Raw genomic sequence first — 27,012 nt, 5'->3', positions numbered from 1 at the left:
GGATTTTCCCTGTCCCATCTCATTAGGGCAGTAGGTATTTGTGATTGGACAGAAGAAGGGAAGCAGAGCAAGGAGTTGAGGAGACAGAGAGAGAGGTCTGAGGAGGAGAGTGAGAAGCAGAATGGAGGCTGACATGGTGTTATCAAAAGGTTAGTTAAAGCTTATCATTATCATTTGGCTCTGAAATTATTGTATTGGCATCTTATAAACTGTGTTATTATTGTTATAAATCTGATTGGCTAATTAAGCATTAAGAGTCTTGATTCTACCAGGTAATTAGGTATTGAGATGGCTAACCAGGGGTGCATGGGGTGTTGCGTGAAAGCAAGAGGAACTCGGGAGCCACTCGGGAGCCCAGTCTGAGAGATGGCCTGGTGGGAGCCATGTGGACTAGCAGGTCTGGTGAGTTGGTAGGCCAAGAGACCGAGCGAGTGAGATTACTTGGCACATGGGCTAGCTCTAAATACGTCCTGCAGCGGGATATAATACATCTTAGTGGTGACAAAGCTGCCATACAACTGGAATATGCAAGCAAAACCATCTGACACAGGAACCTCTGGGTACAGCAGAATACTGAGAAGTTTTGATGAAGGAATGAAGTTATGAGAAATGCAGTCTCTATGACAGATAGAAATTCCAACAAAGAAAGGAAGAGATGGCTAAAACTCCAAGTTAATATTGTTTTCCTGTATACAAAGTCATGGAGTGGACTAGTTCAGTATTCTAGAAGGCTCCTACACCAGGTTTACAGGACAAGTACTGATGCACCTCATTCTTCTTTAGATTCACAAAGAACACAATATCTATGAGAAAAAGTAAAGATTTTGTTGGTATAGAGGATTGGAGAGGGTATGTGACAGCAGTACAGCCCCACTCATAGAGAATATGACTCCATTACACCTACTAGCAGATCACCTTTCAGATGTTCAATACACAGTGTCATTAATGTTCTGAGTCAGAATTACTCTAGGAAGCAAGGAATGGTTCAAAAATAAAGCTCTTTATTAAATAATAAAATACACATGGGGATGCATCCTCTCACCTACTGCAGTGAGAAAATTTCACTTCTGTGCTCAGGTGATGCTTTGTGACTAATCATTACAAAAGACATCTGCTGCACTCATCCGGAGCCACAGGACATGCAGGAGGAACTAATCATTCTGACACACAATAAAGTAGGTGGGAAGTCATGAGACTCATTTTACAGGGTTGTATATGTCTTGTCATGATGATCAGCACAGCAGCCAGCTGTTGCTCTTCAGTATGTGTGTCACCGTCCGGGCATTGGGGTCAAACTCGAACTGTGATGATCCTCGGAAGAAATAAAAAAACCCTGTAGACACAGATGAGAAACATGATGACACTTTCTTAAATCAATTTATGATATGACTAAGAACGGCCATGGGCTGAGGCAGGAGGGAGTGTACCAGGTGACTTCGCCTGACACTGAGCTGCATGGTTTGCATGATTTAACCCGTTGACTGTTTCTTACTCAAAATGTTTGCCTAAAGTGAATGAGGACAAACTGAAAATTAGGAAAGTTTAAACATTTCCCTAAGGCAATAGTCCTAATAGTGAGGATTTAACTTCATTTCTCTGCTTTTGAAGACTGTGCTAAAACACTATAATATACTATTTCTAAACAGAATCCAAGGGATTTTAATATTGATTTAATAATTGAAATTTAATATTCTTTCCAACCTCCCTTCAAGCAACTAGCTCTTAGATGACAGTGTGGGAAGCAATTGACCCAAGAGAAGAGACAATGATGAAGCTTATTCACAGTTTATTTCCTTTTCATGTATATTAGGAGAAAGTTTCTTTAATAATAACACTATCAGTGGTGTCCTGAGTATCATATCTGAAGCCCAGCAGATCCCCCAGGTATGACCTCAGAGGGAGTGAATGTTTTCCCATAAATCATTACCAGCAATCAAATTTTGTCAATTAAGTATGTGAAGGGAATCCATTATCTATTTCCTAGTGAAGAATGTGAATAATTTCAGACTGCATCAGGAGCCCAGACACAGTCGATGCAAAAGGCAAGAAGACATGGTGGAGAATGCCATCAGCCACCAGCCAGGACAGTTGGCTGTATCTCATACTGACACAATGGTCAGAAAGACAGTGACTTCACTTTGAGAATATCTTAGTGTTATAGAACAGTCTTGAAAATTGTTAAAAAAACAAAAACAAAACCTTAGACGAAATTTGCATGAGTTACAAAGTTAACATTTTCAGGCTTGGAGTAGAAAAGACACAAGGCAAATGATTTGAAAGCTTTCCAATTTCTCACTTCATTATTGACATTAATAACCTCATCGAGTTTTGATCAATCAATTTCATGTGTACTTTGGTAAGCTATAGGGAATATTAAAATTTTGTGGGCACATATTTGTTGTAACACTTTTATATAGGAGTCTAAGAATATTTCAAACAGCTCAGCATATACTTAAATGTGATACTATAAAATACCCAAAATAACCTTGCTATCGACAACATGAAGTGCCTCTCACCAAATTCGTGTAACACAGCATCAACTTGTGGCTCAATTCCTGGAAAGTCATCTGTTATCTGTCTTGGGAAGCCTTTATCCATAACATGTCTTGTCTCATCAAATCTACAGCAAGAGAAAAAAATTCAGATCCACACTGTGATAAGTCCCATCATACACAGTGTGATGTGAGGCTTACAGTCCTAGGTGGGGTCCTATGACAACTTTTCAAATTGTGCAATGCTAAAATTTTTTTTGTGTGTGGGAGGGGTATGGCAACATTCAAACTTCCTGGATTTGCAAGCATCTCTCATAGAATAATGGATGATCTCTTGAAACAGGGACATCATACTAAAGTCTATAGAGATTCTATAGATGTACCAAAGGTCCGTTTTCTAAGCCTGGACACACAGTCTCCACGGACCTACGTGTCATAATGCATAGAATCTATATAAACAGAAGATGAAAGCTGAGTTACAACACTTGGCTAAAAACAGACTTTTGGTTTGTACCACACTAGGAAGGACTTGTTAGAGTCTCCAGTCTGTTGCACACGGCTTTGCACAGCAACCTCATGATGAGGGGCAGTGGCGAGAGAAGGCAGTATGTCTGTGGCCCTCTGGTCCACCGTTCCTCATGGCCAGTGATGCACAACAGAAAAGTCCTTTGCATTTGTCAAGTTGAACCTCCACATCGTCTTTTGCTTAATCAGAAAATTTGAGGTTTAGAAACATTAGAGGCTATGCAGGTATCCTTAAAGACAGAAAACTAACTTCTGTAACTGTGCTCTATGCAGAGTTTCCCAATGTAGCTCACCTCCAGTATTTGTCCCCTACAAAGAAGTATGTTTTCTTCTTCTCCTTTTCAAAAACGGCTGCATCAATCTTCTTCACGGTGGGAGGAAAACCGAGAGTGTGGATCCCCTTTGGGTAACCTGCTTGGACTTCATTTCCTTGGACTGCCCAGAACTGACTTCCTGTTCAATAACCACACCCAAGAAATTTTGTTCAAGTGAGGCTAATTGGTTTTGGAAGTGAGAATAGTGAATTGTTGTGATAAAGATGAAAGCCAAAGTCTTGGTTTTTCATAACTGCTAGCCTATGCTTAGGTCATCACAGGAATTTAAAACAATAGTTCCTGGCTGAGTGTGGTGGCATAGACCTTTAATCCTGGCACTGGGGAGTCAGAGGCAGGTGAATTTCTGGGAGTTTGAGGCAAGCCTGGCCTACACAGTGAGTCTGAGACCAGCCAGGGCTACATAGTTAGACCTTGCCTCAGAAATAATACTTTCTGAATGAGTAAATGGCAAATGAGCAAACAGATGGACAGATTCACTATCTTTTTAAATTCACTTTTACTTATTTATTCTGTATTTATATCATTTACTTATTCTTTATGGGTTATCGTAACTAACTGTAGTCATTTCTTATAATAACCTCTTGGTCTACACTTCTAACCCGTCCCTTATAAGATTCATCTTGGTCAGATTTGATTAAAATGCTCATTCACCAGTTCCAATCTGCTCTCCTTCTTATAAAACATCTCAAATTTAACAGAATGGAGAGATTTCCTAGTGCAAAGACATTGCATTAAGCTTTCTTTTACCAAATTAAACATTTGTATAGTTTTTACCTTTAAAAATCAGAACACTGTCCGTGTTGTGAGCCTCATAGGCGGCATCTAAGTCTGAAGGAAGAGAGGGCCAAAATGCTGATATCAAATGAAATTCAGGCTCGGGATTCCAATGGGATCTGCGCCAGAAGAACCTAATATACAAAAACCACAATAGTCTTTCTCTTTAAAAATACTAAGCATGGAGGAACACAGTCTTCTGCCCAATGATGATTCACCTGTTTGCAGTGTTGTGCACTGGATTGTCCCACATGTGATTCCAGGCAACGGATACAGCCTGGGGTGACACGTTCACCCCGCTCCAGTAAGATTCCATTAAAAATTATGTAAAATATTATATATTTTAGGAATCCACTAATATTTTTAAAATGTTGTGTATCTTTTTAAATGTGAGCATCTTGGAAGAAGGGACAAAAAACTTGGTGACAGGAGGTACATAGGCAGAGCTCTGGGACAGCACAAGTGGAAGGGATTTTTCTTATCTTTTGGTACTACTTGAGTATTGTGCATGCACATATCCCAGGTTTTCTAAAATGAATTAATTAAAATAATAGTACTTTCTAGCAAGGATAAAAATACTTGTCTGGTTCTAAAGATGGGGGGTTACTTTTAGAAGGTCTATGAGTTATGATATTTAAAAATAAAAATAAGAGACAAACTTCCCTGGTTATATGGATCTTATATTATACTGGCCAAAAATCATCTTCTGGGAGTCTAAAAAAAATGTTCTGGACAATGCTAAGGAGATCTTTTAAAATACACTATAAACCAGAGCTGAATGATTTTAAAACATGCCAGAAATATTTATTATATTTGTTATATATATCCATTATATATGATCTCAAGTTTATTTTTCTTTCTGAGCATTGACTACCAAAAGAGTATCTAGGAAAATATTTTTGTCTAACCTGTCTTTAAAGAATAGGACTTCCCCTCTCAGCGTGCTGACTGCATCAAAGGACAAAGCAGGATCACATTTGTCTGGGGTCTCAGGTCTTGGAGAGACAGGTAACACAGGAACCACTGTGGCATCAGAGGAGGGACTGGGTGCTGAAGGGAGTAGTTTAGGAGAAGCAAATGTTATTAGGTCAGGAATACATATAACAATTTACAAAGTATTTAAACTTCTTCATGGTGTTTTGAGATGAAACAATATGTAGACATTTAATCCAGTGGTCAGGGAGGAGGCTCAGTTGGTGGTAAAGGAACCTGCTGCAGGCCTGATGACTTGGGATGTCTCATGTCATCACCACGTAAGACACAGATGGTGAAAGGAGATAACACACTTATTTCTACAGGTTGACCTGCACATGTATGCCATAGCATGCACGCACAGGCATACTTCTCTGTCTCATACTTCTCTGTCTCATACTTCTCTGTCTCATACCTCTCTCTCTCTCTCTCTCTCTCTCTCTCTCACACACACACACACACACACACACACGTGTGCACAATGTAATAAAAACAGTTATCCTGAAGACTTACTGTACCACATTCTTAAAAAGCACTGACTAAAGCAAGCAAGCAAGCAAGCAAACAAAAACCATCCTAGGCCTCTTTTTCTTCTTGCTTACCATACAGGGACTGAATGCCCTCTATATCATCGTGAGAAAGGTGGAAATTAGCTGGGCTTGTGGAGAACCTGTAGACTGGGTACATCAGAGATTCTTTGTTGTTGGAATGAAAGAGACCCAGGGAGTGGCCAAGTTCATGGGCTGCAACCAGGAATAAGTTGGTCCCTGTTTGAGAAACCACAAATATTCGGAGTGTAACTGTTACTATTCCACAAACAAACACATATTGCTCATGCCAACCACACAAGGCATCCGTTTTGTTTTGTTTTGTTTTGTTTTGTTTTGTTTTGTTTTTCGAGACATGATTTCTCTGTATAGCCCTGGCTGTCCTGGAACTCACTTTACAGACCAGGTTGGCCTTGAACTCAGAAATCAGCCTGCCTCTGCCTCCCGAGTGCTGGGATTAAAGGCGTGCACCACCACGCCCAGCACACACAAGACATCCTTGGGATCACACACTGTCTTACTCAATTACATTCATTAAACTACTCCTCTATTATGGGATTGGTAGACAGTGGTAAACATTGGTAAACAGTGGTGAATTGCAGTTAACAGTGGTGAACAGTGGTACACAGTGTTGAAGAGGTTACACTCAAACCCTGTACAAGATCCTGAATTGTGGAAAGAAAGTTGAATGGCAATCACCATATTGTACTTGGGGCAAAGAAAGAATGACTCAGCTTACATGGTTCATTACTAATGGTTAGATTACTAATAGGGCTTCAGGTTGCTACACAGCGAATCAGAAAGTACAGATAGCAGAATATTCCATTTGAGACTTGCTCTAGACAATCATGTTATTCTTGGACAACTCATATCTGACCTTATCCTACCTGAGGGTCCAAGTGTCCATTTCTCATCATCATCAAAGTGAACATCTCCATAAAATCCAGGGCCAGGAGGGTAGGCATGAGCCAGACTCTGTCCTGGGCCATCAAAAGGGTAAAAGTCTCCGTGTTCTGATGGTAAACAAATGTACAGAAATGTAAGTATTAGAATTTCCTCCAACCCCTTTTCAGTAAGAGAGCTCAGGGGCTGTATGGTTTGACAATTTATTTCTCTCAAAATCCAGGTGTAATTTTCAGTCTGATGGGAATGCTAGGCAGCCATCACCTTTAGAATACGGTAAGGGTGTGAGTCTTCATGGATGCTTAGTGTCCATGAGAAAGAAGTTGGAGGCACCTCTTGGCTGCTTTTGCCATAGGAAGTAACACAGGTGCTACCTAAGAACACACCAGATTGAGTTTTCCCACCCCTTTATTTTATATTTCTCACATTCAGGAAGTCTGAATGATACCTTTGTGTTGTTTACAGATCTCCCAATTGAGATATTTTGTTTGAGTAGCCTGAATAACTCAAACACCAGATGAGTGCATTACCTCCAACTGCAAAGGAGATCATTATGTCAGCCTCTCCTTCAAAGATCCTGGAGAAAGTGAGTGGGGTCACCTCCTCCCAGATCTTCAAAGCTTTCTCAATGGCAGAATCCACACTCTGTCTTGGCAAATCTGGTGTATAATTCACAATCCTGGATAAGAGAATTCAAAGAAGGTAATCTTTGCTTCTGTGATGCTCCTGACACACTTTTAATGCTGTATGAAAACTCTGGAGCCATTACCTGTAGGTGATGTGGGATTTCCTCCATTTTGGCGAACCTGGGAAGGTACTGAAGCCACCAACATCAGGAACGCCACACCTGGGCTTGTGCATCAGCTCCATAGTGTTGGAGTCCAGCTTCCCTGTCATCTCCAACCCGAGGAACTTCTGCATTTCTTGAATTTTTTTGACAACAGGACTACTGTCCTTTCTTTTGAAAATTTGTTTCTCATTTTTTTTTAAGTTGTAGTATTTTTCTAGGTATTGCTAGTGGAGCAACAAGCATAGTTTTAAAGAGGTTGCTATGAAATGTAAACACTTACACAAATCTCAAGATCTATTTTAATTATTCCCAGCTTAGTGAAACACAAGTAGATGTAGTGCTTCATTTGATTTTTTTTCCTGCAAAAATCCCTCATTTTATTATTTCATTGCAATTTAATTTGCTACCAAAGTAAGGAAGTTGGCATAAATGTATGAGCACAAATGGATGTATCTAAGTTTTCTATTTCCATTATTAACACAAACCTGTCAATGTTGAGTGGTGTTGGATAGATTCATTTTTTTCACAAATGAAAAAATTAGAGTATTCTTTGCTTCTTGAAGTTGTAAGAGATAAATATTATCATACCCTCCCTCCTAAAACATTTTAAATAGCATAATTCCAGCACAGGAATGATCTCATCCATTCCCAGTATCCCCACTTATGCTGCTGTCATTGTTATTTACCCCCAGTAACTGCGATTCCTTCCTTGCCTTTTCACTTTTCGGTGAAGATGGAGTTTCTACCTCTTACGCTTTGATATTTTCCAACACAACTTCTAACTAACTCAACTACTGCTGTTGGAAGACCAAAGGGTACGGCTGTGCCTCCACTTTGGATGAAGTGGATCCCCACCACTGACTGATTACCTGAGCAAGATCCATGCTTGGGTGGCCTTGTGTCACTGCCCCGTGCAGAGGATACGCTGAGCAGATTGGTAGGCTCAGCAGTGCCAGGATGGCTAGTGGCTCCATACAGACAGTCTTTACTTAAAAACCGATCCTTCTCTAGCACCTGGCTTCCATATCTTCCCTTTAGTGGCCACTCTTTTATAGGGAGTCGGAGTTTAGGTCACTAAGCATGACTCACATGGGTGCTATTTTTAATCCAAATGACTACAAGAACATTCATAAGATGAAGAGAGGATAGCTTACATCAGTGAATCCCTCAACCTAGTAAACTTGAAAGAATGCTTAATCTCAAGGATGTGGCTTCTGTGTTTACAAAGAGGAAAAGGAACTGGCTGGGTAATTAATATTTGTAAAATGTTTAGATATTTTGAAAGCAGTGTAATTTTTAAAAACATGCCTTAGGCTTACATACATTCAGGCAAGGAGTGAATAGTTTAATGGAAAGAGATTGCAAAGTGAATGTAAGGACTGCTGTCTAGGAAGCTATAATGGCAGAAACTCCATTGCTGGAGTCCTTGGGTAAGAGGTATTTCCAGCCCTGGGGTAAGAGTACTCTGAGAAAGTAGTCAATACGGAGGAGGAAATATACAGAGGTAAGAAGATTGGGGCCCATTTACTCTCTGTTTCAGAATAATTGCTATAAGCATATACTGGCTCCATAAGGACTTGCCAAATGGAAATCAGTTAATTAACTATTAAATGAAAATATTCCTCCTACCTCTGTCCTCCTCTTCATAAACCAGGAGGCTCTGAGGCCTTTGAGCCACAGCTTGGGTGAGGGATGTGTGCACTATGCCAGCCAAGTCAGCTTGTGGCTTAGTGTAGGCACTACACAGAGAATATGCCAACCTAAAATTCAGAGAGGCAAAGAGGCTGACAGACTGAAACAACATCAGCTAGACTTGAACAAGTATGTAATTTTATCCCGTGATTGCTTTCCCTATGGAAAACAAACAAGGTGTTGGTTTTTATGTGTACTTCATGTGGGCAGCAACTGCCTTTTTACTTTATTCCTGGGTTGTTAGCTGATAGGGCTTGTTAGCAGGACAGATTGCTAACTGCCTGAGGTGCTGAGTCGACTCATTCTGAGATGCCTCATATTCATTTGAATCATTCCTTTGTTGTTGGTGGCACATCCTGCTGATGGTTCTTGTTGATCAGAGTTATGATTTTGACTGTGGTTGACTAACCATGAAAGGGTGTGCCTTACAGGAGTGATTTTGGTGGATAAATGAACTCTACTTTAGGCTACCACACCTGAAGGAGATTAATAACTTGGGGCTATGGAGTCCTGTTTATGTTTAAGTAAGTTATTATTTATTAAATGTACCGAATATTTATAGAGTAAAACAAGCAGGCTTATGCAGTTCATTAAGGCAAAGTGCAATCCTAGAACAGAGCTCCTTTATGTGAAATTTTTAACTACATGTTATTTTTTTTTAATTTTGTTGTTTGCATTCTTTCTTTCTTTATTTTTTTTATTAGGTATTTTCCTAGTTTACATTTCCAATGCTATCCCCAAAGTCCCCCATACCCATCCCCCCAATCCCCTACCCACCCACTCCCCCTTTTTGGCGCTGGTGTTCCCCTGTACTGGGGCATATAAAGTTTGCATGTCCAATGGGCCTCTCTTTCCAGTGATGGCTGACTAGGCCATCTTTTGATACATATGGAGATAGAGACGAGAGCTCCGGGATACTGGTTAGTTCATATTGTTGTTCCACCTATAGGGTTGCAGTTCCCTTTAGCCCCTTGGGTACTTTCTCTGGCTCCTCCATTGGGGGCTGTGTGACCCATCCAATAGCTGACTGTGAGCATCCACTTCTGTGTTTGCCAGGCCCCGTCATAGTCTCACAAGAGACAGCTATATCTGGGTCCTTACAGCAAAATCTTGCTAGTGTATGCAATGGTGTCAGCGTTTGGAAGCTGATTATGGGATGGATCCCTGGATATGGCAATCACTAGATGGTCCATCCTTTCATCACAGCTCCAAATTTTGTCTCTGTAACTCCTTCCATGGGTGTTTTGTTCCCATTTCTAGGAAGGGGCAAAGTGTCCACACTTTGGTCTTCATTCTTCTTGAGTTTCATGCGTTTAGCAAATTGTATCTTATATCATGTGTATCCTAAGTTTCTGGGCTAATATCCACTTATCAGTGAGTACATATTGTGCGAGTTCCTTTGTGATTGGGTTACCTCACTCAGGATGATGCCCTCCAGGTCCATCCATTTGGCTAGGAATTTCATAAATTCATTCTTTTTAATAGCTGAGTAGTACTCCATTGTGTAAATGTACCACATTTTCTGTATCCATTCCTCTGTTGAGGGACATCTGGGTTCTTTCCAGCTTCTGGCTATTATAAATAAGGCTGCTAAGAACATAGTGGAGCATGTGTCCTTCTTACCGGGTGGGACATCTTCTGGATATATGCCCAGGAGAGGTATTGCAGGATCCTCCGGTAGTACTATGTCCAATTTTCTTAGGAACCGCCATTTCAATAACTGTTCATTTCAATAACTACATGTTATTTTTAATCTGCAGAACAACCTAAGAAGGTCAAGATTAGAATCATTAAAAACTGAAGAATGATTTCACAGAAGACTAGCTCACCATACTTATATGCCAATCAAGAATGTTATGGTTTTTCTGGGTTGGTAGGTTAAGAGGGGACACAAGAATTTCCCTGGGAAGGGGAAAGAGAATAGATTTAGCCGATGGACTGGATGCAGGTAGGAGTGGGAACAAAGGATCAGGTGGTGAGGAAGGGAGAAATACTGGGAGAAAAGACTGGATTTGCGAGGCGTTTATGGGGTGAAGAAGAAAGCCAGTGCAGTGGAAACTCCAAGAGTAACCCCTTTGTAAGACTGCTAGTGATGGAGAAATGGAGCCTGAACCAGCCACCTTCTGTAACCAGGCAAGGCCTCAAGGAGGGACTGGGGCACCAACCCAGTCACAAAAACTCCGGCTTACAGTTTGTCCTGCCTGCAGAGTGTTCTGGATCCAGAGCCTAGCACCAGAGAGACTTCATCCAGCAACTGATGGGAGCAGATGCAGAGTTCCACAGACACACACGTGGAGCTCTGGGAGTCCTGCTGAGGAGGGGTAGGAAGGATATGAGAAAGCAGAGGGGTCAGGGACACACCAGAAGAATACAGCCCGCAGAATCAACTGACTGCGACTCAGGGTGGCATGTAGAAACCAGGGAGCCTGTGGGGGTCTGACCTGGGTCCTTTCAATATATGTTATGGCTGAAGGTAACTTGGTGTTCTTGTGGGAATCCTAACAATGGGAAGGGGTGGCAGTGTCCCTGACTCTTTTGTATACTTGTGGGACCCTTCTCCTTCTACTGAGTTGCCTTGCCAAACATTGATGTGATGGTATGTGCCTGGTCTTATTGTAGCTTGATACGAGGAGTTGGGTTGATGTCACTGGGATGTCTGTGTTTACTGAGGGGAGGCAGGATAAGGGGTGGATTTGAGGGAGAAGGGAGGTAAAGGAGAGACTGGGGGAAGACAGGGAGGGGAATCTGTAGTTAGTCAGGATGTAATACATGAGAAGAATATAAGTAAAAACAAACATAAAGCAATGGGGGCATGGCAGGGGAGGTAGCTCAGATTACTTAGTTTCAAACTTTAGTTGCTATGTAAAACCACAGTGGTGTGATTGTAATTAAAGCAGTGAGAAAGGAGAGGAGAATCTTTGGGGTTTACTGGCCAGGCAGCCCAGACAATCCCACGAGTTCCAGGCCACTGAGAGATATTGTTGAAAGAAAGATGGAGAGAAAGACAAACAGACAGGAAAGAAAGAAGGTTCACAAAGAATGAGAACTAAGTTGCTGCCTGATTGCCACAGGCCTGTGCACTTGGGCCCACAGACATATACATCTCAGACACCACTATGCCCCCCTTTTAATATAGACCTTATACTCTTAGTGAAAGCTGGCCTATGGGCCTTCCCCAAGACCCGAGTCTAGGGCAGGGTGCTTTATTTTCATGTAATAAATCTAGTGGAAGTTCCAGTCTCCCTGTACCTTCTTGCTACTAACTCTACACTGTGAGAAAGAAGTTTTGATCTCTGTCATATACTATGGATCATTGTTGTGTCCATGATATGAAGTGCCAGGGAAACAACACATTGGAAAAAATCCTGGATCCCTTTCTGAAATACCAATCTCAACTTACAGGTACCTTATTCAGTACCTTCTTCACTGTCTAGCCCTGTAGCCCTGCCACATACATCATAGTCCAGTGCTCTTAAGATCCACTCTGAGCACATCGCCTTGGCACTTGATGATAATTATGAGGATCAAGTGCTGTGATTCTTTGCTTTATGAGACATATCTTTCTGTAGACGTGATTTAACCTATGCCCAGGAATGACCTATTTATTTTCTGAACTCAGTAAGAAGTAGTCAGCACTTTCTGGGAAGTGTGATCTTGGACAAATTCTCTCAGGATCAGAGCAGGCTATAGTCCTCTGCACTGCCTTTGTGGACTTTAAGATTCTCAGGTTTGTCTATGCATTATTCATCTGGGCAGTATCTAGCTTTGCAGTTATATCCTCAATTGATTTTGATAGCTACCATCTCTCAGCTCTCACTTGGGTCATGACCTGGAGACTTTGGACTTTTCATTTATGCATACAGCCCACTGGCTGCCTGCCACCCTTGGCCCCAGCACTATCCAGAAGTACAGCTTTGGGAAAATGTCACTCTCCCATTTGCCTAACCGATTAAGTAGCATCAAATTAGAAAAATATTTTCTGTTCTTGTTTACTTTGCCTTTAAGCCATGTTTAGATTTCTTGTCTGGGACAAAGAAAATGGAGAGTCCACTCATCTCTTCATAGAACAAACTCTACAGAATTGTAGAAAACTCCAAATTCTGGATAGACTCATCTTCACATGAGAACTTTTCATATGTTTGTTTTCCGTTGTAAATGAGAAAAAAATAGCACTTATAAGTTAGGCTTTACAATCAGGAAATAACATAATGAAATAGAGATCTTATAAAACACTAGAGACAATAGTGGCTTTATTTAAGTATGAAATTCTTTTGGACAGGAAGTGTCTCTTAGCTGGGCACAATAGGGATTACAGAATATCAGCATGTGGGAATCAGAGGTAGGAAAGTTCAGAGTCCACTGGGCTGTAAGATCCTCTCTTAAACACCAAAACCAAAGCAGCAATGCATTTCTTCTTGTGTAATGTTCCTGTTTTCAGAGCCACTTTTACTTTGGGAAGACCTTTTCTGTTTACTCTCCTCTCTTGAAAGGAGATGCCTAGAATCACAGTGAGAGTCTTGAAGTGTAAATATGCCTTTCTTCAGTGACTCTTCAACCATGACATGACCTTCTTGGGTTGTCAGTTGTAGTAGTAAAATCTTTTAGTTCATAAAATATTATACTATAAATTGTGAAAGTTTGCAGAGTAAAATTAATTTGTAATTAGTAGCTCTATGTATCAGCACTCCTGGAAGGTAAACAAAACATAACAATATTTGGTTCTTCAGAAAAATATCTTCTTTAAGATCATGGAATATGTATTTCCATTAACTTGATAAGGAGTTTCCAATATTTTTAGCAGTTGAACCATGTACTAGAATCACGGGAATCATCAACTCTTCTTATTCGAAGGTTAAATCTGTGTTGAACTGATTGGTGAAAGAAATAGAAATGTTCTGGAAAGAAGAAAGATATTTATCATTTAATACATGAAGTTTTCAGATTTTGACTAAATCCTGAGTATTGCATGCCATTGGTATGCACACTTTTTTACATCTGCTCTATAAATAGTGCTGCTATTACTTTTAATACTTAACAAAATGGAGAAAATAAATTTATACTCACCTCCGTTTTGGAAAACATCATCAACTTTATCATTAATTCCAGGGAAGTCTTCTGCTGTTAATCTTGGATAACCTGGATCCATAGACTGTGTATTTTCATCATACCTGATCAAAAAGTGGTTAAAAGTATCAGAACCTTTGACCAAACATGAAGATTGCTTAAAATATTTACAGAAAACACAAGAGTATGGATGCTATAAAATGTTTTAATTCTTGAGATTAGAAAAGAGTGAACTGGGTGAGGAAATGTAGGATGTTGGCTATACCAAAATATGCATAAGGTAAGGTCCTTCTATAATCAATGACTACATAGATGTTCTCTTGGGGTAAAATACTTTGTGAATGGTAAATTTAGGCCAAAGTAGCTGAAGAACTTGATTGCCTTTACTCCCCAACCTTTCCATAGCACAGAATACCAAGAAGGCTCATTGGATTCCCTGTACAAGCAAGCACATTGCAATACCTGCTAGCACACGGTCTAATGAACACTCAGTGGCTATAGCCATTTATATAAAAGACAGTTGCCTGACATCACTTGAAATTCATTTAAAGATCTTTCTGTATAGAAACAACTTGTGCCATAGCATTATTCAGATTTAAGTCTTTACCTCCAGTACATGTGATCAACAAAGAAGTATGTTTTTCCAGTCTCTTCCTCACAAACAGCAGCATCAATATGTGTCACATTGCTAGGGAAGCCAAAGAAGCTGTGGATGTCTCTGGGGAATCCTCTCAGTACACTCTGCTCTCGAACAGCCCATACTTGGCTGCCTGTCAATCAAACACCACAAATGACTCTCCTTGTCTACATTTTCAGCTAAGTTTCATAAAGCTGGAACAGTGTCCTAGCTACAGACTGCAACTGTGCTGGGAAGGGCTTAGTGTCTTCTCTGTTGAAAGTTGATATCAGGATCCAATCTCAAAGCAATTAAGTGAGTTTGCTTTTTGTTTGATTGTTGTGTTTTTGAGACAAAGAACTTACTGCAACCTACTTTGGTCTAGAATCCACTATATAATTTATAGCAATCCTCCTGCCTTATCCCCTTAACTGTTAGGAGTAAAGGCATGAGCCACCAAACCTGGTTTATATGAGATTTTCTTTTCTTCCCAGGACATTCTAATCTATAATGTGCGTAGAAAATTATCTCGTGTTCCCCTCCCGCTTTGCAGTTGAAGTTCCTTTCCAAAGCCAGACCCTCAAACAACTATAATTTCTAGTCCATTTTGTAGTAACAAATTTCAACAGCATCCTACAAGGTAGATGTGTAAATTTGTGCAGATTCAAGTCTGTTATACAAAATGATATCAAGGAAAAATCTCTTGGATGACTGGCAGAGAAACATGTTACCACAAGAACATGTTACCACTTTACTAGGAGAAGTCAGTCAGCAGTGCCTGGTCTGCCTACCTGCTGATAGCTTTCCCCCTCTCAAGAGGGTGCTTCACATCACAATGGGGGTTGAGGGAATTGCATATACAAAATCTTTTTGTGTCATATTTTGGAGAATTGGCTTATGACTCTCAATTTTATATCTGAGCACTCCCAGGCACATGGAAGAAGTTTAAAACACAGTAATTGTGTACAAGGTCTTAAATGAGTCTAAAGAATTGGAACTCTAGTCATTTACATCTTAATAAAATTATGCTGAATACACAATATAAATTTTAACTAAGTTGATGAGCTCCCATAAACTTACTTGGAGAAGCTTGAACATTCAGAAGTCTGTGCAGTGAATGGAGTTAATACCCTTTTATCTCAGTTCAAAACCGAATGAAAATTTAGTTTATAAAAACAAGAGAAACAATTAGAAACATTACCTTTGAAATAGCGGACTTGATCTATCATACTATCTTCATAAGCAGCGTCAAGTTTAACTGGCAGATTTGGCCAGAGAATACCTATCAAATTGAGCTCAGGTTCTGGCATGAATCTATTTACCCGAATGTAGAACCTGATTCAAAAGGGAGAGAAAGTGTGGCTGTCAGTGGATCTCTCAGCAATCTCCAGCCTCTTTTCACTAGAGCGGTCCTGTCAGCAAATGTCTACTGTCTCACTGAAGGAGGGGTAAGGCATGAAGGTTTCTTCTTGACGTGCTTGTTTCTTGATAGAAATTCTCATGCTGTGGCAAATGTTGAGACCGACAGTAACATATCACATGAAATCCCGATCATTTGGAGGCACAAATGGCATAAGCAAACTCAAGACTATAAGGAGTAAAAGGTATTGTGAATAGGAGTGGGCTAAAGCAGAGGGCTTAAGGCTATCCTGGCATTCGTAAAGCTCTGAGTCTGAGGCTCAGCACTATAAACACCTTCAGTGAACGTGATGACAAAGCAATGCTTTATTTCTATTACTGGTCATTCTAGTATAATTTAATTTAACCTTGATATTGGCTGTGATTCACAACCAATTTTCATAAACCTTCTAAATATATGGTTAGCTTTGGTGAACCATGAGGAGCATGTGACCAACTGCAATATAGCATCCTGTGCCAATATACTGTATTTAGTGAAGGTCATTCATTATCTCTGAGTATGTGGTGGTGCATGGATAAGCTTGTGGATCCCCAAATCCAGGGGAGATTAAATCCACTATAGGTGATTATAATTTTCTAATTTATGAGGCTACCACCACAGACCCCTATATGCCACCTCCAGCCTCCTCACCCAGCCATATCTTCCACATTCTTCACTAGGGCCTAGCCTAGTAAGTTTCCCTGATCCTCTCTAACCTTTCAATTTTAACCTGAGTCCCACATCCAGCATCCCAGCTTAGTCTACCTGAACCACAAAATTTAGACTTTTGCTACCACTCTACCTTGTTCCCCATAGCCCACACTCCCCACTAACACTATCTCCAACCTTTCCATCCAACCAGGCCTGCTTTTGTACTCCATGCTTAGACCAAGAGTCACAGGACATCATAGTTAAAATGCTAAATATACATATCAAAGAAAGTGTACTGAAACTTGCAAGGGGAAAAACACAAGCCACATATGAAGGAAAACAAGTTAATAGCACATATCTCAATGGAAACTTTGAAAACCTGAAGAGCCCACACCAATATATTTCAAGTTCTAAAAAACTATGTCAGGTAATCTAGGTTAATACAGCCAGCAAAACTATCTACCTTAATTGAAGGAGAAAGAAAAAGGTTCCATGATGTAAACAACCTAAAAACATTTTATCTAAAACCCAAATCTAAAAAAATACAGGAAACAATATTTAAGCCTGAAGAGTGATGTTGGAAAAATATGAAGCTATTAAAATACACTATATCATTGAGAACACAAATAACCACATGTATCAACAACATGACCATAGTTCACACACACACACACACACACACACACACACACACACACACACACACACACGGAAATTATACACCAATACCCTTGGTGAATATAGACTCAGAAATACTTAACGACATACTTGAAAACAGAATGCAGACATTCATAAAAACAGTTATACACTATAATCAAGTTGACTTTATCTCTAAAATGGAGAGATGGTTCAATATATGTAAGTTAATAAATTCAATAAACCACATAGGTGGACGTAACAAAAATCACATGATCATATGAATGGCCTCAAAAAAACTTTGACAAAATTCACCATGCCCTTATGATAAATGTTCTAGAGTATGTAGGACTACAGAAAACACACCCCAAAACAATAATATATATATATATATTCATATATATATATATATATATATGAATGTCTGAATATATATATATATATCATTCTATATAAGAAAAGTTTGAAGCAATTCCACTGAAGTTGGGATCAAAAACAGGAAGGCCCACTATCCCTACCTAGTCTTTCTCACCATCATGCTCATAGTACTCAAGAGAAGGAAATTAAAGGGATGCAGAGAGGGAAGAAGTCAATCTCCCTTTATTTGCTGATGAGTTGCTATTATACATTAGAGATCCCTAAAATTCAACCAGAAAACTTATAGAAACATTAAACAAATTCAGAGCATTGCAGGATACTGAATCAACTCACACAAATAAATAGCTTAGCTTTACATCAAAAGCAAACGTATGGAGAAGGATACACTCCCATTCAAAATAACATCAATGACAATATAATGTCTAGGAATAAACCTAACCAAGGAAGTGAAGGACCTATAACACGAAAACTTCAAACCTCCTTAGGTTCCACAAACTAACTGCAAGTACTCATTGTTGAAGTTAACTCCTATTCAGCTCATTGAACATGGAGAAATCAAGATGGTGCCTACTGTGAAGCCTTCATCCATACTAAGTTTGGTACAGGAAGGAACCTGAATGCTACCCAAAGAGAAATGTAAACACCAACCCAGCTACAAATCCTTTGAACTACAGTGGTGTTCTGCTTGCAAGATATGGTGGTGCAATGACACAAAGCTGTGAGAGCAACCCAACAATATCTGATTTGACTTAAGGTCCACTCTACCAGATAACACCCATACCCAGTGCTGCTTGGTTGACCAAGAACCAAAAACCAAAGACTAGATAGCCCAGGGATCTAAAACAAAAATTCTCTCTCTCTCTCTCTCTCTCTCTCTCTCTCTCTCTCTCTCTCTCTCTCTCTCTCTCTCTCTCTGTAGCAATAAAATGAAGCATCTTCCTGCAGCAAATGGAAGCAAATACAGAGACTCACAGCCGGACAATTTGCAAAGAGTGAGAGACCTTAGAAAACTCAGCTCTAAATAGATGTCTCCATCAAATCTCTCTCCTCAGGGCTCAGGGAATCCTGTGGAGGAGTAGGCAGAAAGAGAATAAAAGCCAGAGGGGATAGAGGACACCAAGAAAATAAGGCCCTCTAAGTCAAGATGTATGATTAATTTGTGATATGATCATCTGATTAATTGCAAGAACTCTCAGAGACTGAGCAACATACAGAAGGGCTGCATGGGTCGGTAGGAAGTTCTCTATGAATATTTTATAGCTCCAAGTTTAGTGTTAGTATGTGGTTCCTGTGTGTGCATATGAGAGAGTCTGTTGTGCCTTCTCTTGGGCTCTTTTGCTCTGTTTGCTTATCTGGTCCAACTCTGATTTTTTTTTGTTTTAATCTTACTGAATTTTATTGTATTTTATTATTGTTCCTTAAAAGCCTGTTGCTTTCTAATAAAAGCTAGAAAGGGAGTGAGTCCAGATGGGAGAGAATCCATGTCAGCTCTACATATGGCACAGGATTAATAACCAAAATAAACAAAAACTCAAAGCACCAACACCAACAAAACCCAAATGACATATTAAAAATTGGGCTCGGGACCCAAACAGAGAATTCTCAAAAGAAGAGAAGAGTGACTAGGAAATGTGTCAAAAACAGTCTATTCTTTCTAGCAATTAGGCAAATTCAAGTCAAAATACCTTTGAGAGTTTATCTTAACCCAGTCAGAATGGAAATGATCAAACAAACAGAGAACAATGAATGCTGCATGGGGGCTGGGAAAGAACAAAAAGAATCACCTTCACTGTTGTTAAGAGCTGCAAACCAGTGCAGTCACTGTGGAAATCAGTGTGGACCCAGCCATATCAACCCTTGGCATATATGCATAGGTATTTGCTCATCCATGTTAATTGCTGCTCCATTCACAATAGCTAGAAAATGAAAGTAAGCTAAATGTCCTTCAACTGATGAATGGATAATGAAAATGTGGTTCACATATACTATGAACTATTATTCAGCTGCAAAGAGAAAAAGGAAATTATGAACATTGTAGAGAAATGGATGGAACTAGAAAAGATCATATTGAATGATGTAACCCAAAAAAGACAAACAGCACATGTTGGAGGCTCCTACCTCTAAATCGTCAGATGTGAGTACATACCCTGCAGTAACTACAGTAATCAAGAAAGTAAAAAGAGGCCATTACCAGGATAGGAAGGTTGGGAGCAATAGAGAGGAGAGTGGTATGACACAAGTGACTTGATCAGAAAAACGGGAAAGGGGTAGCTCTAACTAGGAAGGAGGATCGAAATAAATACAGAAGGAGAGAGATGTCTGAAAAAGTAATAAGAAATCATACTATTAACTATCATCCTAAGAAAAACTCTATAATATACATAAGTCTCTAAATAAATAGACATATATAGTTTTAAGTAAGATTTTCCATCTGGGCTAACAATGATCTCTCCAAGAGCCAAAGACCACCCTATAAACCTTCAACACTATTATGAGAAGCCCTCTTGTGAGTTCTTGGTCTGGATTGTCCAAGAGACTCCTAAAACATGATGGGCTATAGCTGATGTCCTTGATTGCTCTCTATAAGTGGAAGATAACTCCTATTGCTAAAGACTTCTTACACTTCAGACACAGGGCCTAGAGGCTCTTGAGCTGAAACTAACTTGAAAGCCTTTTTCCCAAGGACTAGCTATCGTGATGCTAGAAGGTGCCATGCAAGCTTCTAAAGGAGGGAGGCAAGCAACAGTCCTACCCAGCTATGGCAGCTATGAACTTCACAAACGACCAGCCTGATATTATAACCTAAGGGTGCAGTAGTAGCATGCATACCTTGAAGGTAACCAACAGCTTTCTAATTGTACTTCAGAAATGATGAATAAGAGATAAACTATGCCAGAGGTAGTGGTGTCGTAGATCTTGACCACTTAACTCAACTAGCATAGTCCCTAACTACATTCTAAATAATTGTTCTTATACCCATAAATAAATGTAGTATCCACCCCTCAACAAGGAAACTTCTCTTTGCACCAGACAGAAAACACTACAGAAAACCACAACAAATCCAAATATAGGGCTGTAGAGCTCAGTCTAAGTTGATATTTCTAAAAAGCGCTCCCATATTTAAGGCTCAGAGATCACTGAGGAGGTAGAGAGAGTATAAGAGCCAGAGGACCAGAGAGTTTGCTGTGAGATTGTCTCCTAGGAATGTCTGAAGCTACACCTGTAAAATCTCATCAACATGACTACATAAACATGGGCTGACCAAGGACAATAGAATTGCCACAGTAGACCAGTAAGGCCCACAAGAGCTCAGCCCCACACACAAAAAAACTACAGGCAACCAAGAAATACTGGAAACATGAGAAATAGTCTTCTTAGGGAAAAGCACACCAATTGGTTAACTAATACCAAACGGACAGCCCTAAAAATATAAATACAAATAACAGGATTCAGAGTGAGCAGTTTATATTTAGGGATTTGTATATGTATATACAGAGGCACATGTAAGAACAATGATAAAAAGTCCATGAATCTGAAAGAGAGCAAGGAGGTATGTATGGAAGGGATTAGAGGGAGGAAAGGAAATGGGGCAATGATGTAATTATATTATAACCTCAAATATTATAAATAATATGTATGTATAGTCCATGAACAATTTACTCTGCTTTAAATCATCTAAGAGTATTTATAATGCTACTTACTTGGTCATCCTAAATATTATTTTGGTATAATAGCAAGAAAACTTGGTACAAATACAATTTTAAAAGTACTGTTTATATATCTAGATCTGTGATTAATTGAATCTATGAATGTGGAAGAGAATACAGAATACTGACTCCACTCCCAGCTAGACAGGGTACCTACCTCATGCTTTCTCTTTTTAATTTCTCAAGATAGTAGTGACCCAGGGTAACTTCCAGAATAATAACCTTTAATGTCTTTAAAAGATACTTTTATTTATTCATTTTATTTTATGTGCATGAGTGTTTTGCCTACATGAATGTTTGCACTCCATTTGCTTACCTAACACCCACAGAAGTTGTGAGCTAAGATGCTGGTGCTGGAGTCCAAATACGGGTCCTTTGCAGGAGCAACACATGCTCTTAACTGTTTAGCTGTCTCTCCAGTGCAAACTGGAACTTTGGAAGCTCCTAGCTCTACCTTTCGTGTGCTGTGATTACAGCTGTGTCCTATCATACACAGATTTATTTGATGCTTCAGATCAGACCAGTTCTTTGTGTATGGCCTATCTACTAAACCACATTACCAGCCCTTGAGATTTCCTTTAAGGTTACATTTCAAACCTTCCCATCATGCAGGACTCAACCTTATCTTTTATTCTCATAAGTAGTAAAGAAGATCCTAGAAAGCACTTGGAGCCAATATCTGAATGTGGGTGTAGATGTAGTCACAACATAGCCAGCCAGCACCAACTGTGCTCTGAGAAGAATAGCTGGAGAAATACAGGACTGTGGAGTTCCTATGCCATGTTCACTTTTTTTTGGTGGGGAGCATCAGGTATATTTCCTGGATATATAGAAATTGTTGTGATGTGGATGCAAGTGTAGTCCTTCTGTGAAAAGGGACCATCATGCTTTTAGGTCCACACACTGACAGGGAGTTTTACTTCTCTCATATGAGGAAGGATGCACAGCATCCTGGCTGCTCTTCTCTGCCTGGGAGAAGAGCTAAGGACTCAGAACCCTTTCAGCAATGACTTCTTCCCTTCTCTTTCCTGAGCCTCTAAAAGGGCAGAGAGACCTTTCAGAAGCAGCGAAAAGCTGATAAAGGGTTTAGAGGGGCATATACATACATAATACATACATACATACATACATACACACATACATACATACATACATACATACATACATACCCACACATATTGTTGGGAAAATGTATCTTAAAAGAGTTTCTACTTGTAAAGTACCACCATACTCATCAACACACAGATCAACATACCTAAAAGAGGTCTGAATTGGGGGTCAGGAGACTAATATATATATTAGGCCACCCATGAGCTCTGTGTCCCCAGAGGAACTCTCCCTTTTCCATGCCCTAATTTACAGATCCATAAAGTGACATTATATTTTCAGGTTTTCCCTAAAGTGATACTATCTCTGAACAAGTTGACCTAATGCATGTGGAAAATCAGTCATTATAAGTTGTAAAAATGAAGAAAAGAGGAGAGAGAGAGAGAGAGAGAGAGAGAGAGAGAGAGAGAGAGAGAGAGAGAGAGAGAGAGAGCAGAAATGTAAGCAATTGTTACTTTGTAGTGTGAGGCTAACACATGAGCCCTATTGGTTGCCTATAATAGTGAATAAAGAGCCTAGGAAACAATGATGATCTTACCTGCCTTTGAAGAAAAACAGCTCTCCCCTAAACGTAGTTATAGCATCAAAGGTTAGATCACCATTACACGGATGTGGTGTTGTTGCACCTGTTGGCTGGATGGGATTTGGGGAAGGTCCTAAAGAATAGGTGAGAGCTGTAGTTAGTCTCCATGGTTCTGAAAGGCCACCTGGAGGGTGAAAATGCCTTCGACTGTGCAGCTAAGGTTGGTTCACTTACCATATAAGTCCTGGATGCGATTAATATCATCCTGGTTTAGCACAAAGTCTTCAGTGTACCACGTGTAACTGGGGAACATTAGTGCTCCTATATCACTAGAATGAGTGAGCCCAAGGGAGTGGCCCAGTTCATGAGCCGTAACATAGAACAAGTTGAAATCTGGCAGGACAAAGAGATCAATCTAATTATTAAAAATGGTTTTGAGATATTATTAAGGAAATAATCTTCCAGGGTAAACATTCACATCTTCTTAGTCACTTTTTAAACTACACATATGCATATACAGTCTTTTCCTGATGGTGGAATTGTGCATCTATTAATAATAAGGAGACACAGCCAAGCTTACACTCTAGGGTTATACTGTACAATAGAGCTCTCATTAACTTAAGGTCCAGCTCAGCTGAGTCCATGTTAACCCTGAGTTGGGACAAGATCCGTCTTAGAGGAGCAATGAAACTCTGCTAACTGTACTTCTTATTTACAAAGCTGATAGACACACAGTGTATGAAATTTAGAAATTACAAAAAACACCTTCTTATCATTCAGTCTTCCAATTTAATAACAAATTTGTTGTTTTATTGCATCATTCCTGTAAGGAAAATTCCAGGCCCATAAGAAACATATTAAATGTTCAATACCTCCTTCCTTTTGAAAAAAATTATTTTATTTGCTTAGAGGATCTTTGTTTGCTCATGTGCATGTGCATGTGTGTGTGTGTGTGTGTGTGAGCATGAGTGCACATTCACACATGTGTGTGTGTGTGTAAACACAGTGTGTACTGAGGATGCCTGTGTAGAAGGCAGAGAACAGCTTAAAGGATTCAGTTCTCTTCCACCAATTGGGTTCTGAGAATAAAAATGAGGATTTCAGATGTCACATCTCACAAACCCTCTGAATTCTAGTTTTTATTCTTCTCTCATTTAATATACCCTGAATGTACTTCAGCCTCTCTGCCTTCCACTACTTCCAGCCTTCCCTTGACTTCCTGTCTCCCTTATATCTTTTCTGTTTCCCTTTAGAAAAGAGCAGGCTTCCCATTGATATCAACAGCACAACAAGATGCCATAAGACTATGCACAAACTGTCATATTAGTTTGATGAGGAAACCCAGTAGGATCAAAAGGCTCCTGAGCATAGGCAAAAGTCAGAGACAACCCCATTCCCACTGTTAGGAGTCCCATGAACATCTCAAGCTATAGAACCACAGCTTTTATGCAGAGGACTTAGCACAGAGGAGCTTTAGAGTGGCCTGTTTGCCACCAGGAAGGCAATATGCAATCAGAAACTACTCATGTCTCATGCTTCTCAATGAACTCCTAATTCTCTGAGTGGTGATAGATTATCTGCTTCAATTAACGCATTCTGTCTACTGCAAGGAACTCGGAAGGTCCAGGTAAACTGCAAGAAACAATGTTGGTGAACTTACTTTCACTGCTGTTGGTCCACGTCTCATCAAGGTCATAATGAACATCACCCCCCAAACCTGGGCCTGGCTGAAAAGTGTGAGCAAGCTTATAGTTAGGTCCATCAAATGGGTTATTGTCACCATGGTCTGCAAGAAACAAAAATTCATCAAAAGATTCATTTAGTTCTCATGTTGGGTAGCTCAGAGTTTTGTTGAGCAGTCAATGTACTTCCATTCATTGTGATACTATTTTCCTACTTGGCTCCAGAACATCAATAATGTGCTTCAACAAGGAACTCTTCCTACAAAGCAGAAGAGGTTGAAGGGCAAGGTGAGGGTGAAGAGTTTACCTCCTCTGTGGAAGGAGAGCACAATATCGCCTTCCTCCTCAAAGACTCTTTGGAACATAAGTGGTGTCACATCACTCCAGACTCTAAAGGCTCTCGCGATGGCATCTTCCACAACTGCTCTTGGCAAATATGGTGTGTAGTTTAAAATGCTAAGAAAAAACATGGAGACACAGTGGATCTTGTTTCCTTCTGTTCCAGTGGTGTAGATATGCCCCCGTTGTGACTCTCCTTCTAGTTACCTGTAAGTCAGGTGTGTTTTGGTCCAACGAGGATTGTTGTGAGTAATGGCATATGGGGCCACATCAGGCACCCCACACCTGGGCTTCTTCATAGCTCTCAGGGTTTCAGGATCTGAATTTCCAGTCACTTTCAGCCCAAATAACTGCTGCATTTGCCTCAGCTTTTCAGCCATCACCTCCTTGCCATTCACATTTTTAGCTTGCATGTTTTTGCCCAAGTTGTAGTAGTTTTCCAGGTATTTCTGATAAAATATAACAATAATGAACTACTAGGGTCTGGAGAGATGGTCCAGCAGATAAGAGCACTTACTGCTGGCAGAGAGTACAGGCTCAGGTGATCTGAAGATTCTGTTGGCCTCGACCTGGGGGAATGTACACATGACACACACACAAACACACACACACACTCATAATTAGGAATAGATAAATATTTAAAGTTATTGAAAATCTAAGAGGAAAAATGGCTCTCATGGTTTTAAAATGACATCCTGATGTTTTATCCAAAATAGAGAATTATTTTTCAAGCTCTGATTAGGCTTTCCTACCCTCATTATCCTAATTATTTTAGAGCAGAGACCATCCCAGGATTAACAACTGAAAAGTATGTAGTTTTGTAGGAGAGGTTTGCACTTTGTTACAAATCCACATTTATGGAGGGAGTTGCCCCTCCTTGCTTGGGTCCCCCCTACCCCAACCAGAAAGAGGTATATAGATTTGACTATATACATTTTGAGAAGGTTACATTTCTAGAAAACACCATTTCTGTAATGTAGTATTCATTTACCCAGACTGTCTCCACATTTTGCCGGTCTCCGTTGTGAAACACAGGGAAACTGTATGAGCTAGCAGCCCAGAGAAGCAACAGCAAAGGCAGGCTAGTCATGCTGAAGCTTTTCTCTGGGCAAAATCACCAGTGGCCTCCTTCCTGCCTGCTCCAACATCCTAGTCAGGAACTTCCATCTTTATATAGAGACTTCTTGTACTTCTAGAAAGCCAGAGGCTATGTGACTCATGGTTGAGAACATCCTCTTCTGTAGCAAAGAAGAAATCAGACACTTTGACCTTAGCAGTTGAGTTAGGTTGGTTTGGTGCAGCAATACCAGGACTATCCAGCAGCACATGTGTGAAAGAGATGATCTTCAGCATTTACACTGCTGTTTTCTCTTATTCATATCCATTGTGTTTGAAAAAGGTTCTGTCCTATTAATCCATAGAGACAGCATAGTTCAAAGTCATGTGTGTGTGTATGTGTGTCTGTATTGTGTATCTGGACATGCATATTTGTGTGTGTGTGGTGTGTATGTTATGTGTGTGTATGTTTGTGTGTATGTGATGTGTTTGAATATGTATATTTGTGTATGTATATATGTGGTGTAATGTATGTTCACATGTTTTGTATGTGAACATACATGAGGTCAGAAGACAGCCTTGGTTCCTCTTCCTCAGTAACCATCCATTTTAGTTTTAGAAAGGATCCTCATGTTCTGAGCTCACCCAGCATGTCACACATTCCCAGTTCTGGGATGTTACAAGCACATACCATCATGTCTCACTGTTTCACTTGAATTCTCGGATCAAACTCAATCTTCTCTTCCCTTGCACAGCCAGCCCTTCCCCAGTTGAGCCAGCCCTATAGTCCTCTGTGGCCCCTATACTAAGCAGATTTTGCTAC

General features: G+C 40.0%; 2 protein-coding genes across 2 annotated transcripts; both read right to left on the bottom strand.

Annotated features, from left to right (window-relative positions):
- Positions 1-1,232: 1,232 nt before the first annotated feature.
- On the bottom strand, positions 1,233-8,313 carry Mmp10 (matrix metallopeptidase 10). The gene is made up of 10 exons (XM_021172732.2): positions 8,209-8,313; positions 7,319-7,563; positions 7,080-7,228; positions 6,534-6,659; positions 5,701-5,865; positions 5,035-5,176; positions 4,127-4,260; positions 3,311-3,470; positions 2,517-2,620; positions 1,233-1,333 (listed from the first exon to the last, which is right to left on the bottom strand). Exons 1-10 carry the CDS (start codon positions 8,311-8,313, stop codon positions 1,233-1,235), a joined length of 1,431 nt encoding a protein of 476 aa, XP_021028391.1.
- A 5,512-nt stretch (positions 8,314-13,825) lies between these two features.
- On the bottom strand, positions 13,826-26,223 carry LOC110302197 (interstitial collagenase A). The gene is made up of 10 exons (XM_021173014.2): positions 26,125-26,223; positions 25,341-25,582; positions 25,102-25,250; positions 24,773-24,898; positions 23,347-23,505; positions 23,128-23,245; positions 15,913-16,046; positions 14,703-14,865; positions 14,096-14,199; positions 13,826-13,926 (listed from the first exon to the last, which is right to left on the bottom strand). Exons 1-10 carry the CDS (start codon positions 26,221-26,223, stop codon positions 13,826-13,828), a joined length of 1,395 nt encoding a protein of 464 aa, XP_021028673.2.
- Positions 26,224-27,012: the final 789 nt, after the last annotated feature.

This window comes from Mus caroli, unplaced genomic scaffold (assembly GCF_978045245.1).
Source record: "Mus caroli unplaced genomic scaffold, Mus_caroli_1 scaffold_11, whole genome shotgun sequence".
Classification (NCBI taxonomy): Eukaryota; Metazoa; Chordata; class Mammalia; order Rodentia; family Muridae; genus Mus; species Mus caroli.
Note: the sequence above shows the minus strand (reverse complement) of the source record. Positions and strands in the feature narration are given on the sequence as shown.

Bases quoted from the DNA above. Each gene is read 5' to 3' on its own strand.
- Mmp10 (XM_021172732.2), bottom strand. From the start codon at position 8,313: ATGGAGCCACTAGCCATCCTGGCACTGCTGAGCCTACCAATCTGCTCA. The intron at 5,177-5,700 runs GTAAGCAAGAAG...TACTCCCTTCAG, and splicing joins GGGCATTCAGTCCCTGTATG to CACCCAGTCCCTCCTCTGAT. The intron at 4,261-5,034 runs GTTAGACAAAAA...TTTGTATATTAG, and splicing joins GTCCTATTCTTTAAAGACAG to GTTCTTCTGGCGCAGATCCC.
- LOC110302197 (XM_021173014.2), bottom strand. From the start codon at position 26,223: ATGACTAGCCTGCCTTTGCTGTTGCTTCTCTGGGCTGCTAGCTCATAC. The intron at 23,246-23,346 runs GTAAGTGAACCA...CCTATTCTTTAG, and splicing joins TCGCATCCAGGACTTATATG to GACCTTCCCCAAATCCCATC. The intron at 14,866-15,912 runs GTAATGTTTCTA...TTTGATTGACAG, and splicing joins TCAAGTCCGCTATTTCAAAG to GCAGCCAAGTATGGGCTGTT.